Genomic DNA, 13,798 nt, shown 5'->3' with positions numbered 1-13,798 from the left:
CCGTCGTCGTCGCGCGCGTCGCGTCGCGCGCGCGCCGTCATCCGCGTCGCGGTGTGACGGTCAGACGCCGACGCGCGATGCCGCGCCGCGGCGTCCTCGCGCGCGTCTCGCTCGCCGGCGCGGCGCGATGCGTCGCCGCGCCGCTGTCGCAGGCGCTCCAGCTCGCGCTCGTGGGCGCGCGCGCGTCGAGCGACGCGCAGGCGGCGTTCGGCGTCGCGCGCGCGGTGGCGCGGCTGAGCGCGGGCGCGCTCAACTTTCTCGCCGACGGCGTCGCGGCCGAGGTCGGCGCGCGCGCGGGCGCGAACGATCGCGAGCGCGCGCGGATGTGCGCGGCGCTGGCGATGGCGCTGGCGCTGGTGAGCGGGACGGCGAGCGCGATCGCGTGCGCGGCGACGCTGACGCCGAGCGCGCGAGGCGCGTTTCGGTTGACGCCGGAAGTCGCGGCGCTGGCGAACGAGATGTTCCCGTGGGTCCTGGGCGCGACGCCGTTCGCGATGGCGTTCGAGAGCGCGATGGGGACGGTGTGCGGGATCGGCAGGGTGGAGACGGCGACGCGGTGGTCGGCGGGAAAGGCGGCGGCGGACGCGGCGGCGACGCTCGCGGCGCTGGGGCTGGGGAGGGGAGACGCGGCGAAGATGCGGTGGATCGGCGTCGGAACGTTCGCGGTGAGCGTCGCGCAGGCGGGATTGGGGTGGTGGTTGGTGTCGACGACGACGCCGCGAGGTTGGGACGAGCCGCTCGCGCCGCGAGCGACGTCGGCGAGACGGTTGGGCGCGGCGGAGACGTTTGGATTTTTGGCGAACGGCGCGAGCATGGTGGCGCGGTCGATTTTGTTGCAGAGCTCGTTCTTCGTCGCGGTGGTCGTCGCCGCGAGGAACTTGGAGCCGAGCGGATTGGCGGCGCACCACATCGTCGTGTCGCTGTGGATGGTGTGCTCGTACGTCGTCGACGGATTCGCGACGTGCGCGACGGTGATCGGGTCGCGTTTGTTCGGCGCCGGTCGAAAGGATGAGCTCGTGCGATTGTCGCACACGCTCGTCGCGTGGGGCGTCGTCACCGGATTCGTCTTCAGCGCCGCGCTCGTGGCGGGCGAATCGGCGATTCCGAGCGTGTTCACGCGCGACGCGAAAACGAAAGAGGCGCTGCTCGGCTCGGGGGTGTGGCGAGTGCTCGTGCTCGCGCAGCCGATCAACGCGGCGGTTTTCGTGTATGATGGATTCATCTACGCCACGCACAGTTTCTCGTTCGTTCGCGAAGTCATGGCCACCGGGGTTGGTTTGGTTTTCTTGCCGACGCTGTATCTCGCGAATCGCCCGCTGGTAAGTCTGAAGGGCATTTGGACGGCGAAGTTGGCGCTGAACGCGTGGCGCGTGGCGTGGCTCGCTGGACGCGTGCACGTGTGGTTGCCTCGACAAGAGATGTCGCCTCGCGATGACAACGGCGAGAACGAGAGTGAGAGTGATTCTGACGACGACGAAGAGGCGGCGCACTACGAGCCGTTGTTGCCAGGGAACGAGAGCGAAGAAGACGTCGAGTCAGTCACGCCGCAGACGAACGACGTGCAGTACGAATCGTCGCTCAAGCCGTCGAAGATTAAGGCGAAGGGTCTGTCGCCGATTCGCACGCCCGAGCTCGCCATGGCGCGGGCGTCTAGTTTGCGAGCGAGCGCCGGCGAATTCGCGCCGTCATCGAGTGTATTGTAGGATCAATTAGCCGCTAAAAATGATCATGACAACGTCTACTCCCCCTCCCAGTCAAAGTCTGAGCCGCTGTCGTCCTCTGCGGCGTCGGCGACGGCTTTGGCTTGGCGCCGCGCGCGTTTCTTCGCCGCGCGCGCGTCGCTTGGATTGTATTGTCCCTCGTTCCCGTAGAGGACTTTTTGTCGGGCCGAAGACGCCTTCGCGGCTGTTTTAGCGCGCGCGTGTTCGAGCGCGCGCTGAGTGCGACCAGCCTCGGAATCATCTCGCGCGCGGATGACTTGCACCGGAGCGTCATTCTCCATGTCGTCGGCTTCGTCCTCGTCCATGTCGGCTTCGTCTTCGCTCAAGTCGTGCGCCTCGATGAGGCCGTTGCCGAGCGACTGCACGGGCATAAAATCGTCCTCGTCCTCGTTTTCAGGCAAACCCGCGATAACGGTGGACTGTTCGGCGGCGAAAACTTTGTCGGCGTCGAACTCTGCGCTCCAATTGCCGACGATTTCCGCGCCGGCGTGTTCCTTATTCTCCTCGCGCTTCGGCGGCGAGGTGAAGTACGGAATGCGTCCGTTGTTCCAGTCCGTGAGCACGACGCGCGCCGCCGCCTTCAGGTCCGGGATCCCGCCCTTCTTCAACTTACCTTGTAACCGCGCGACCTGACGTAAAAAGTCGTCGACATCGCCGAACCTTCCAGTTTTGTACATGAGCATGAGTTGTTGCGCCGGACATCGACGAGTGATTTCGTGCACCGGAGCGATTGGGTCGTCAATGCGTTCAACCTTGATGCAGTTGCGCAACGCGGCGGCGCCCGCGGACTCACCGAGCGCGCTCGCAAAGACAACACCGGGAGAGTCGATCAACTTGACGTGCTTGTCGAGTTTGATCTCCTTCAAAACCTTGGTCATCCCCGGCGTGTTACCCACCGCCGCCGCGGTTCGACTTCGCTTCAACGAGTTGATGAGACTCGATTTACCGACGTTCGGGAACCCGACGATCCCGACCGTGATCGCCGTCTTGATGTTCTTGTTGCGCGCGTAGTTCTTCAACATCTCCAACACACTCTCCGCGCCCAAAGAGTCCGCACCACCGAGCGCGTTTCCGGACGATTTAAAGTTTGCGTTTCTCGCGCCCAACTTTCCGCTCCCGCCAGACGTCGCGCACTTGAACGCCACCGTCGGTAGTTCCTCGCGGAAATACGTCAACCACGCCAACACATTCTCCTTCGGCACTAAATCAATCTTATTCAGCAGTAAAATCATGCGCTTATCCGGGTTCATCCTCCGCACGAACCGCTCGACCTCTGGCGATCGACACGACAACGGATCCCGCGCGTCCAAAACCTGTATGATGACATCCGAAAGCTCCACAACCTTAACAAACTCCTTATAATACGCCCGTCGACTCGAATCTTGATCTTCATCCTCCCTCTCGAGCTCTTCCGCCAACTTCGCCTTCTTCTTCTCTTCATAATTCGTTTCTTTTCGATCCGCGATCGCTCGCAGTTCCTCCAGCGTCGGCGCCGGCGCCCCCGACTCCATCATCTCCTTCGCGATTCTCTTATTCTCCGTCCGTCGCGCCCGTTTCGCCTCCATCAGTTCCTCCTTCTTCGTCTCAATTTTCTCGTGTTCGTGATCAATCTCCCTCATCAACTCATCCTTGTGCGGCCACGCGTTCGGCACCCCCGGATCCTTCGGCCCCTTCTTCTTGATGCCCAATCGCTTCAACCGGTTCTCCTCCTTCCGCTTCTTCTTGTGATGCTCCTTCACCTTGCGAATCACCTTGTACTTTTGTTTCAGCGTCGTGCGCTTCGACTTCGACTTCGTGCTCTTCTTCGGCATGGTGGCGCGTCGTCGTCGGGCGTCGGCGTCGAGAGCGTCGCCGCGTCGGCGTCTTCGCGCGCGTCGCGCGTCGGCGACGTCGCGTCGACGACGCGCGACGGACGAGCGTTCGCGCGCGCGCGCTTTCGAGCCTCGGTCGCGTCGTCGTGCGCGCGCGCGCGCGTGACGTCGAGAACCGCGCGCGATTGTGTCGCGTCGCGTGGCGGCGGCGGCGGCGCGAATACGAATCGCCGCACACCCGCGCGCGCGCGCCCGACGCGCGCGCGCGCGCGCGAACCGAGGGCGACGATGAAGTACCCGCGAATCGCGCTGTTCGCGCTCGCGTTCGTCGCGTCCTCGCTCGTCGCGGGTACCGTGTACGGATGGCCGCCGCTGCGCGCGCTTTTACTGCGCGAGCGCGGCGAGCTGAGCGAGAAACGCCTCGCGCGACACTTCACCGCGGGGTCGTGGAGCGTTCAGGGCGGTCGGTTCGTCGCGGGCGTGTCGCGGGACCGCGTGGGGACGCGGTTCACGTGCTGCGCGTGCCTGGCGTTCGTCGTCGGCGGCGCGCTGGCGCTCGGCGCGAGCGAGGCGACGAACGACGCGGCGCTGACGCTGGGGATGTTTGGATTGGGGTTAGGGAGCGGAGTGCAGTTGTGCGTGCAGCCGGTGGCGGCGTTGTTTCCGGAAAGCGCGAGCACGGTGATGTCGTCGCTGAGCGGAGCGTTTCAGGTGAGCGGCGTGGTATTTTTGGCGTTGACGGCGGGCGACGATCGAGAAGTTGGGTTTTACGCGTTCGCGGCGTGCGCGGCGGTGTTGTTCGCGGCGTGTTTAGTGATGTTGCCCAAGGGACAGGACTTTCACGAGACGGCGAACGTGGATTTCGACGGCGGCGGCGGCGACGGCGGCGACGGCGGCGACGGCGCGGAGTCGCGGCGAGATTTACACGCGCGGTCGGAAGGTTTAGCGAATGGGTTCAGTCGAAGCGAGCAAATGCGATCGGTAGAGTACATCGGACTCGTCGGGTGGTTCACCGTCGTCGTGTGTCCGCTACAGTTTTACATATCCGCCATAGGGTACCAACTCGAACTCAAGGGCGACGCCGCGGGCGAATACTCGAGCATCTTCTCCGCCGCGTACGGTTCGGTGGCGATATTCGCCGCCTACGGCGGTCGCGTGGCGGATGTGATCGGTTGTGGGGCGTGTCAGGCGTTCGCGACGATCTCCACTGCGATCTCGTTCGCGCTGCTGACGCTGCCGAAGAGCGCGGGTATGGGAGTGCACGTTCTCGGCATGACGCTCTATTCGTTGGGCCGACTGTTTGTGTTCGCGATGTACTTTAGCAACATCGGTCGACGCTTCGGATTCGAGCACTACGGTACGCTCTGCGGTCTTGGACTTTTGATATCCGCGGTGTGGAGCTTGTTGCAGTACCCTATGCTCGCCTGGGCGGTGGACTCGAACGACGCGACGGGGGCAAATTTGTTGGCGTGCGCGATGCTTTGCGCCACCATACCGTACACCGTGTGGCTGGGGAAGCGCGAAAAATTAGAACGAGAAGAAAAGATACGGCAGTCGAGCGAGCGCTCGACGACGTAGGCGCGCGCGCGTGTGTTGATGATATTCATGATTGTAAATTTATCGAAGCGATTCTTTCTACAACGCGACCAGACGCCGTGGCTGCGCTTGCGGCGAAACGACGTGAATCCGCGTCGGGTTCGCGCCTTGCACGTCCACGATGATGTATTGAAACTCCCACTTCCCCGTCGACTCGTCTAAGCCCGCCTCAGCGTGCACCACGGCGCTTCCTCTCGCGCCGCGCGCGTGAAACTGCACGCGCAACCGCTCGCGTCCTCTCTCATCGATCACCACTCTGTGCGCGATCCTGTGTCTCGCGCTCCGACTGCGGCTTTCGCTCCCATATCCCGTCATCGGCGATCCAAGCGCGACGGTGACGCGCACGTCATCGTGTAATTTATCCATAGCCGCGTTGAACACCTTTTGCTCTCGCGGCGTCACCAACAACTCCGACGCCCCGTACCACACCGCTCCCGCCGCGATCCCGAGCCCGATCAGCCCCACCGCGCCGTACGACGCGCCCTCGACCACGCTCACCGGCTTCTCCGGGATCCACTTATCGGTGATTTCGTCGTACCGTCCGCTCTCCGGCGTCGACGCCAGGTCGCCGCGCGTCCCGCTCGCCGCCTCATCCGCGCTCGAGCTCGACTTCGTCCCTCGTCGCGTCGCGTACGCGCGATCGCGCGACATCGCATCGCGCGCGAGACGCGCGCGCGTCGGTCCGGCGACCGTCGCGCGCGCCGTCGTCGCCGCGGTCGCGCCGCATCGATGTCCCGACATCGTCATCAACTTCATCGACCCCGCGCGCGCCTCGTGCGTCGCCAGAGTCGCCAACGCGCCGAGCGCGCGCTTCGCGGACATCGCGATCGACGTCGTCGACGCGCTTCGAGGCGACGCGCGACGGGCGCGCGGACGCACGCGCGGCGCGGAGTGCGGATTCCGGAATCGCGTCAAAAAGCGACGCGCGCGAACGACGAGGCGGCGACGCGCGACGCGCGCCATGTTCCTCCGCGACGCGGCGAAGAAGCTCGAACGGGAGAACGCGCGCGAACAGGGAAGGCTGCGGGACAAGATCGCGGTCGAGCGCGCGGAAAACGCGCGGAAAGAAGCGTTACGAAAACAGCTCGACGATGAAAAAATGCGCGCGAGAGCGCGAGAGCGCGAACAGCGGCGCGCCGAGGAGGCGATGATGGTGCAAAACGAAGGCGTGTCGTACGACGCGCGCTTGTTCGCGCAATCGAGCGATGCGGCGAGGAGGCGGGGGATTCGCGCGCGGGGCGAGGACAAGGCGCAACTGCCGGCGAGCGCGGCGGCGAGCGTGGGGGCGAATCGAAGCGGACGCGCGCACTTTTGCGTGTCGAGAGGAGAGAGGAAGACGCACGTTGGGGTGTTGGATTACGGGAGCGTGGATTCGGGGACGATCGGGCTGCCGGAGCCGGTGATGCGGACGCTCGGGTTGACGGGGGACGCGGCGCGCGAGGACGGCGCGGACGCCGACGCGAGACTGGTGCGAGTGACGTACGCGGCGCTACCGCTTGGGACGAAGATGACGCTGAAACCTCGTATGAATGATTTCGCGCGGGATTTCGTGGATCAGGACGTGCGCGAGGTGCTGGAGCGCGTGATGATGGGGCGAAGCGCGGCGACGGTGGGCGACGAAGTCGTCGTCGCGTCGACGACGGATCCGAGCAAGACGTACGAGCTCAAGGTGACGGCGGTGGAACCGGACGACGGTTTCGGCGCGGTGTCTTTACTCGAGACCGACGTAGAGGTCGAGCTCGAACCGAGCGAGGAGTACGAGCGCGTGATGGATGAGATCGCCGCTCGCGAGCGCCGGCGCAAGGAGGAATTCTTAAAGGCGAAAGAGGCGCTCGCCGAGCGCGAGCGAGCTAAATTAGCCGAACAAGAGGCGTTCGAGACTCGTAAAGCGACGTTGCGCGCGTCCATAGCGCCCGAGCCGAGCGCCGCGCGCGGAACGCCGGGCGTAGTGGCGCTTCGATTTAGTTTGCCGAACGGCGCGGTGAAGACGCGCAAGTTCGACGCGAACGCGTCTACGATTCGCGACGTGTTCGATTACGCGCGCAGTTTAGACGACGCGGTGTTGTCGATGCCCACGTTCGAGCTCACCACGCGCGCCGGGGAAGTCGTGTTGCGGGAAGACGGCGGCGACGCGCCCGCGCTCGCGGCGCTCGACGCGCAAACGTTCTTCGTGCGCGCGTCGTCTTAGAGAAAGTCGCCCGCCGACGCTGTTGTTTGTACAAATTACGCTAAAATCTAGTGGCGACGGTAGATTTACCAGAATCCCCAGTCCTCGTCTTTCGGGTACACGATCAACGGTTTGAGCGCCGAGCACCCGCGCGACACGCGAAGATGTCTTTGCATGCACCCCGCCCGTCGCGTCTCGAACCCGCGCCCGTGATTCATGTACACGAACCGCTCGTGATACCCCTTGTTGTGCGGCCCGTTCACGCAACACGTCGGATCGGCGCCGTCGCATCGGTAATAAACGATCGGTTCGTTCTTTATCACGCCCTTCCCCTCCTGAAACGCCAACGCGAACAAAATCGCCGTCGAAAACGCGAGCGTCGACGTCACCGTCAATCCCACCCCGATCGTCAGCGTCAACAGCCCGCTCTTCGCCGGCGCCCCGCTCGCCCCCACCAGCGCGTCTCCCGGCACCGCCAGCGCGTTTATCCAATCCCCCGCGTGCACCGTCGCCTCGAAGCACCCCGCCGTCGCCGCCAAGCACGCCGCGCCCGCCGCCGCGATCGGTCCCGCCTTTCGATGAAACGGCCGTCGTCCCCCGATCGCCGCCGCGCGCGCCTCCGCGCGCGCCCGCTTCTCCGCCGCCGCTTCTTCGCGCGCCGCCGCCTCGCGGTCCTCGTCCGCGCGCTTCCGCGCCTCGACCGTCGCCCTGACGTTTCGCCGCGTCACCGCCGCCTTCGCGTCCGCCGCCGCGCGCGCCGACGCGCGCACGAGCTCGTCCGACCGCGCGTCGTTCGGCGTCGCCCCGCGCGTCGTCGTCCGCGCGCCGCGGCGCGACGCGACGCCGCGTCGCGCCGCGACGACGACGCGCGCGCTCGACATCGCGTCGCGCGCTGCCGTCGCGCGGACGACGACGCGCGCGCTGGACCGCCCGTACCCGGTCGACGCGTTCGACGGCGTCGTCGCGCACGCCGCGGGCGATGCCGTCGAGCGCGCGCGAGCGCTCGCGACGCTCCATCGCGTCGCGAGGCGCGCGCACGGTCTCATGAAGCGTCGCGGATGGCGCGTCGGCGAGCTCACCGAGCTCCCGCCGGCGCCGCCGGGCGAGATCGCGCTCTGGGGGGACAATCTCGACCGAGGCAGGCGCGTGCGGGTGCTGGTGCGACAGCGACGAGGGCGCGGCGAGGCGGCGTATCGATGGATCGACGAGGAGCAAGTGTTCGCGGTGATGCTGCACGAGCTGACGCACGTGGAGATCGGACCGCACGACGCGACGTTCTACGCGCTGCTGCGAACGCTCGAGCGCGAGGCGGCGGTGATGATGGCGAGCGATTTCGTGGTGTGCGGACGGTGCGTGGGCGGGGACGGCGGCGCGAGACGCGCGCGGTCGCCGCGGACGAACGCGCGAGACGCGGCGGCGAGACGCGCGCGACTCGCCGAGGTCGGTCTGCGCGGCGGCGGACGGCGATTGGGAGGGACGGCGCGTGATGAGAGTCGGTTGTTGGCGGCGCCTGGGGGGGACGATGCGGTGGTGGTGTTGGACGCGGAGGCGGACGACGACGCGCCCATCGTTCTCGACTGAGAAGAAGGCCGAGGCGGCGTCTGTACCATCGCGATAGCGGCACGATGGCGTCGCGATGGCGCCGTAAAACTGTAAAATAAAAAACGCGTTCGCCAGGATTCGAACCTGGGCGTGCAGAGCACACTCACTCACTGCTCTCGATCAATAGCAGGCGAGCACCTTAAAACCACTCGGTCACGAACGATAGCGGCACGATGGCGTCGCGATGGCGCCGTAAAACTGTAAAATAAAAAACGCGTTCGCCAGGATTCGAACCTGGGCGTGCAGAGCACACTCACTCACTGCTCTCGATCAATAGCAGGCGAGCACCTTAAAACCACTCGGTCACGAACGATAGCGGCACGATGGCGTCGCGATGGCGCCGTAAAACTGTAAAATAAAAAACGCGTTCGCCAGGATTCGAACCTGGGCGTGCAGAGCACACTCACTCACTGCTCTCATCAATAGCAGGCGAGCACCTTAAAACCACTCGGTCACGAACGCTCTGGGTTGTCTGCGTCCATTCGCTTCCTTCGCCGCGGAGACGGAGAAACACTCGGTCACAACCGCACGATTATATGGCGTTAAAACCGCTAAATTTCGAGGAGGCCATCGATTCTACGGCACGCGCGCAAGGTTACGGTTTTTTCGATCGCGCGATCGACGCGCGCGCGACCCGTCGTCCGTCGTCCGTCGTCCGTCGCCGCGCGCGAACGCCGCACGCGTCGACATGGCGGCGTCGCCGACGGGCGCGGCGCTCGCGCGCGCCGAGGCGATGGACGCCGAGGAGCGACACGCGCGCGCGGTGGCGCGACAGCTCCTGGGACAGCTCGAGGCGAGACGCGCGATGGCTTTGAATTCGACGACGTCGGCGTCGAAGACGACGGCGAAGACGACGGCGAAGACGAGACCGCGGGACGCGCGCGACGCGCTCGCGGCGAACGATGAGAACGCGTCGTCGTCGCGCGCGTCGGACGCGAAGGCGATGGACGCGCTGCGAGGACGGTGCGCGAGGCTGACGCGCGAGCGCGACGAGGCGAGACGGTCTCGCGCGGACCTCGCGCGCAAGTGCGAGCGGTTGCTCGGCAGGGCGAAGACGCAGGACGTGGAGTTACACAAGCTGCGACGGCTGTTGGGGACGACGCGCGCGACGCGCGGCGCGGCGCGGCGGTCGGCGCCGGCGGCGACGCGCGGCGACGGTTCGCCCGAAGTCGTGTCGTTCGAGTATCACGTCGCGTCGCTCGCGGCGTTCGAACAAAAAGTCGAATCGTTGATCGAGGAAATCGAGCGTCTGCGCGCCGCCGACGCGAGGCGCGCGCGCGAGGCGGACGCGCGCGAACGAGCGGCGGACGACGTAGCGGATGACGATTTAGAACGCGCGTCGCCGCCGTCGCCGCCGTCGCCGTCGTCGCCGTCGTCGCCGACGCGCGTTCCCTCGCGCGCGTATTCCCCGACTTTATCTCCCTTAGACGCGCTGCTGTCGCGAATCACCGTCACCGAGCGCGACGCGACGTCGAGGCGCGACTTCGGCGACTCGGACGACTGTGGTTGCGCGAAAAGCGCCGAGATGCGCGAGTAGGATAAGTAATCCACCAAACGCTCGCGTCGCGCGCGCGCGTCACTCCACCGCACGCGACCATCCCTCGACGCGCGAGATGATGCAAACCAACGCGCTGTCCGCCATGCGCGCGATCTCGAGCGCGAAACGTGCGTGCGCGACGCGACGCGACGCGCCGACTCGAAACGCCGCCGCCGTCGACGTCGACGCGACGACTCGAAACGAGCCCGAACGCGCGCGAGACTGACGAAAGCGCGCGCGCGAACACGCGAAAACAGCGATTCAAAAGAGACGCGCGATGCGCGCGTCGACGCGAGACGCGCGCGCGGTGACGCCGCGCGCGAGCCTCGCGGTGGACGTCGCGCGGTGGACGCTGAGCGTCCCGACCATGTACGCGATGGTGTCCATCAACGAATACATCACCCATCGTTACTACCAACACGCCGAGTTCAACAAGAACGAAACCTTGAAAAGGGTGTGGTGCTTCTTCACGAGACAGAAGGAAGCGCCGAAGGTTGGCGGCGGCGGACACATCGAACACCACGCGGAGACGCTGGACGACATGTCGCTTCGCGTGGACGACAAGTGGATGAAGAGCGAACCGGCGGCGGTTTTGGAAGGGAACACCTACCGCGGAACGGCGTTCGAGTGGGATGTCACGGGTTTGATGACGATGCAAATGGTGATCACGTGCGTGCCGGTGCTGGCGCTCATGGGGTTCTCCGCGGGGCCGATGGCGGCGCTCATCGGCGGGTCCACGCTCGCGCACGCGTTGATTTGGAACTCGTTGCATCCGGCCATGCACGGCTTGAACGAGGTTCCGCTTCAAGATGGGATCCCGTCGTTGTGGCTCGCGCGATACCGCGAATCCAAGTATTACGATTACTTGTACCTGAACCACAGCGGTCACCACGTGTTGTCCGGCCAGTGCAACTACAACGTGTGCTGCCCGCTCGTCGACCACGTGTTGGGCACCTACGTCGAGCCGGAGGTTTGGATGAAGAAGACTCGCGTGCCGTTCGGTAAGGAACACCGCGAGTTCTACCCGGCTGGCGAATACGCGCGCAACTTGGCCGCCAAGGCCGCCGCCGCCGCCATCGAAGGCGCGCTGCAAGCCGACGCGCCCGCCGACGAAGGCGAGCGCGACCTCGTCGCCGCGTAGAGCGCAGTACCATACGTAAAAAAGATTTTTTTATTCACTGGGACGGCGTGCGTCCCGCGTAGAGACATATTTTAATCCATCCGATTCAGAACTTCACCGCGACTCGACGTCGTCTCGCTCTCGCGCAGAGGGGAAGGAACACCGCACTTTGCGCCGAACGTCGCGATGGGATGCTACTTCACCAAACCCACCGCCGCGCTCTGGGCCGCGACGCCGTCGCCCAAGGCGATCGCGCGTAAAATTCTATCCTCCGCGTCGCCCAAGACCGAGCGTCCGCCGTCACCGACGTCCATCCTGTCGTACTCGCCGATCGAGCGACGCAAACCGTCATTCCGCGCGAAACCGCTCGGCGCGTCGCGCGACGTGTCGTACAAGTGCAGGAAATCGGAGACGATCGCGATGGAACGGTCGGCGTACGTGACGAAGTTCTTCGCCCAGGGCTGCGAGGATTGCGTCTTCGTGATCTGCTGCGCCGTGAAAGAGGTGAACGTGCTCGACTGCAAGCGCTGCGTGTTCGTCTTCGGGCCGACGACGGATTCGACCACGGCGCGAGATTGCCTGAGTTGCGACATCGCGACGTGCGCGACCGTGGGTGCGTTCACGCTGGAAGATTGCGTGAACGTGCGGGCGTTCGTGAAGACGTACGGGAACGGATCGCGAGCGCGAGCGGAGCGGTGCTCGACGACGGCGTTCGGGACGTGCGATTTAGAATACGACGAGTTGGAGGAGCAGATGGCGTCGTGCGGATTCGTCGACGCGAACGGGGATTTATTAGCGTCGACGATGACGGTATCGTCGGAGACGTCGACGCTCGAGAGCACGGCGCGCGAGGTTGTTGGCCACGCGCTAGAGCGCGTCGACGGTTAGAAGTTAGGCGCGGCGCGAAGGACGCGCACACGTATCGGCAACAACGATGGAATACAACAAATTCTAGCACTCTATTCTATCATGACGATCATCTACTTGCGTCGACCCCAGTTCTCGCGCGTTTTGAAGACGCGGTCGAGGCCCGTGCGCACGCGTCGGGCCTCGACGAACCATTTCGAGACGAAGAGCGACAACTCGGGCGCGTCCGTGGACATCTCGACATCATCTCCCAGAACGACGTCGTGTTTGACGTGCGCGCCGTCGATGTAAATCGTCCCCACGCGCGAGTTCCATCGGAACGACAGCGCGTCGCCTCGCTCGTAATATCCGTGCCCGACGCTCGGCGGCGGCGCGTGGTCGTAATAAATCGGCTCGCGATCCATGTATTGCATGGACATCGAGTCGTGCGGCATGATCTCCCCACCGGCGCTGTACATCGCCGCGGTGGACCCGCTCGCCGTGCACGTGCGCACGCCCGAGCTGCGCACGTGAAAAAATCTCTTCGCGGACTCGTCGTAGCCGTCGCCCCCGCGCGCCGTCGGCGGTAATCGCACGCTGTACCGACTCACCGCCGCCGGGCTCGGATGGGCGATCAGCACATCGTTCAACGCCGGTTCTAAGACCTTACCGTTCAGCACCGTGCGTATCCTCGCCAATCTCGTCGGTTTCAGCGTTCCCCGCAGCGCGCCGTCCAGCACCGTCTCCGCGTCGAACCTATTCGCCGCGCACAGATGTCCCGTCGACCGTCGCTCGTCCACGCACGCGTTCGTCAGATACATCTTCGTCAATTCATCCTTCGTCGCCGGATCGGTGTTTATCCCCAGTATCGGCACTTTCGCGTCCCTCACGTGGTGCGCCGATATCAGCGTCGTCCCGTCTCCGCCCAGCGCGACGATCAAATCGTGCCCTCTCACCGACTCCTCCGTCAGCGCGTGCCTCTCCACGCACTCGAACGCCACGCCGCGCTGTTCCAGCATGCGTTTCACCGCCTTGACGCCGCTCTTGTGCGTTTCGTGTCGCGTTTTCACGCGTTCGTACCGCGGCGTGTCGTACAATTCTCCCGACCCGATGAGCGACGTGTACTCCGTCATCGGCGTCGTCTTGACGACGAGCAGCGCGTTCCTGTACAGCGACGACGACGCCGTCGTCGCCGCGCGCGCGACGCGGGCCATCGCGCGCGACGCGCCGACGTGTGGCGTCGCGCGTCCGATGGCGCGCAACGACCGCGACGGCTCGACGCCGCACACGCGCGCGCGCTCGACGCACGGCGCGCACGACGCGCGCATGACGCGCGCGACGACGCGCGCGACGCCACGCGTCGCGTCCGCGACGCGCGCGACGACGCGGCGCGGCGCG

General features: G+C 65.4%; 10 protein-coding genes across 10 annotated transcripts; 6 read left to right on the top strand and 4 right to left on the bottom strand.

Annotated features, from left to right (window-relative positions):
- Positions 1–323: 323 nt before the first annotated feature.
- Positions 324–1,703, top strand: OSTLU_30385 (MOP(MATE) family transporter: multidrug efflux; the record flags this gene model as incomplete). The annotated part of the gene is made up of 1 exon (XM_001416808.1): positions 324–1,703. The coding sequence occupies one exon, from the start codon at positions 324–326 to the stop codon at positions 1,701–1,703; it is 1,380 nt and encodes a 459-aa protein (XP_001416845.1).
- A 35-nt stretch (positions 1,704–1,738) lies between these two features.
- On the bottom strand, positions 1,739–3,532 carry OSTLU_34264 (predicted protein; the record flags this gene model as incomplete). The annotated part of the gene is made up of 1 exon (XM_001416518.1): positions 1,739–3,532. The coding sequence occupies one exon, from the start codon at positions 3,530–3,532 to the stop codon at positions 1,739–1,741; it is 1,794 nt and encodes a 597-aa protein (XP_001416555.1).
- A 288-nt stretch (positions 3,533–3,820) lies between these two features.
- OSTLU_30383 (predicted protein) lies at positions 3,821–5,110 on the top strand (the record flags this gene model as incomplete). Its single annotated transcript, XM_001416807.1, has 1 exon — positions 3,821–5,110. One exon carries the CDS (start codon positions 3,821–3,823, stop codon positions 5,108–5,110), a length of 1,290 nt encoding a protein of 429 aa, XP_001416844.1.
- A 57-nt stretch (positions 5,111–5,167) lies between these two features.
- Positions 5,168–5,779, bottom strand: OSTLU_30382 (predicted protein; the record flags this gene model as incomplete). Its single annotated transcript, XM_001416517.1, has 1 exon — positions 5,168–5,779. The coding sequence occupies one exon, from the start codon at positions 5,777–5,779 to the stop codon at positions 5,168–5,170; it is 612 nt and encodes a 203-aa protein (XP_001416554.1).
- A 310-nt stretch (positions 5,780–6,089) lies between these two features.
- Positions 6,090–7,316, top strand: OSTLU_92366 (predicted protein; the record flags this gene model as incomplete). Its single annotated transcript, XM_001416806.1, has 1 exon — positions 6,090–7,316. One exon carries the CDS (start codon positions 6,090–6,092, stop codon positions 7,314–7,316), a length of 1,227 nt encoding a protein of 408 aa, XP_001416843.1.
- A 9-nt stretch (positions 7,317–7,325) lies between these two features.
- OSTLU_30380 (predicted protein) lies at positions 7,326–8,176 on the bottom strand (the record flags this gene model as incomplete). Its single annotated transcript, XM_001416516.1, has 1 exon — positions 7,326–8,176. One exon carries the CDS (start codon positions 8,174–8,176, stop codon positions 7,382–7,384), a length of 795 nt encoding a protein of 264 aa, XP_001416553.1. The 3' UTR covers positions 7,326–7,381.
- Positions 8,177–8,339: 163 nt separating this feature from the next.
- On the top strand, positions 8,340–8,876 carry OSTLU_14443 (predicted protein; the record flags this gene model as incomplete). Its single annotated transcript, XM_001416805.1, has 1 exon — positions 8,340–8,876. The coding sequence occupies one exon, from the start codon at positions 8,340–8,342 to the stop codon at positions 8,874–8,876; it is 537 nt and encodes a 178-aa protein (XP_001416842.1).
- Positions 8,877–10,484: 1,608 nt separating this feature from the next.
- Positions 10,485–11,671, top strand: OSTLU_24165 (predicted protein). The gene is made up of 2 exons (XM_001416804.1): positions 10,485–10,562; positions 10,692–11,671. Exons 1-2 carry the CDS (start codon positions 10,511–10,513, stop codon positions 11,573–11,575), a joined length of 936 nt encoding a protein of 311 aa, XP_001416841.1. The 5' UTR covers positions 10,485–10,510; the 3' UTR covers positions 11,576–11,671.
- Positions 11,672–11,974: 303 nt separating this feature from the next.
- On the top strand, positions 11,975–12,442 carry OSTLU_30377 (predicted protein; the record flags this gene model as incomplete). The annotated part of the gene is made up of 1 exon (XM_001416803.1): positions 11,975–12,442. The coding sequence occupies one exon, from the start codon at positions 11,975–11,977 to the stop codon at positions 12,440–12,442; it is 468 nt and encodes a 155-aa protein (XP_001416840.1).
- Positions 12,443–12,534: 92 nt separating this feature from the next.
- OSTLU_34253 (predicted protein) lies at positions 12,535–13,533 on the bottom strand (the record flags this gene model as incomplete). Its single annotated transcript, XM_001416515.1, has 1 exon — positions 12,535–13,533. One exon carries the CDS (start codon positions 13,531–13,533, stop codon positions 12,535–12,537), a length of 999 nt encoding a protein of 332 aa, XP_001416552.1.
- Positions 13,534–13,798: the final 265 nt, after the last annotated feature.

The sequence above is a fragment of the Ostreococcus lucimarinus genome, chromosome 3 (assembly GCF_000092065.1).
Source record: "Ostreococcus lucimarinus CCE9901 chromosome 3, complete sequence".
NCBI lineage: Eukaryota > Viridiplantae > Chlorophyta > Mamiellophyceae > Mamiellales > Bathycoccaceae > Ostreococcus > Ostreococcus sp. 'lucimarinus'.
Note: the sequence above shows the minus strand (reverse complement) of the source record. Positions and strands in the feature narration are given on the sequence as shown.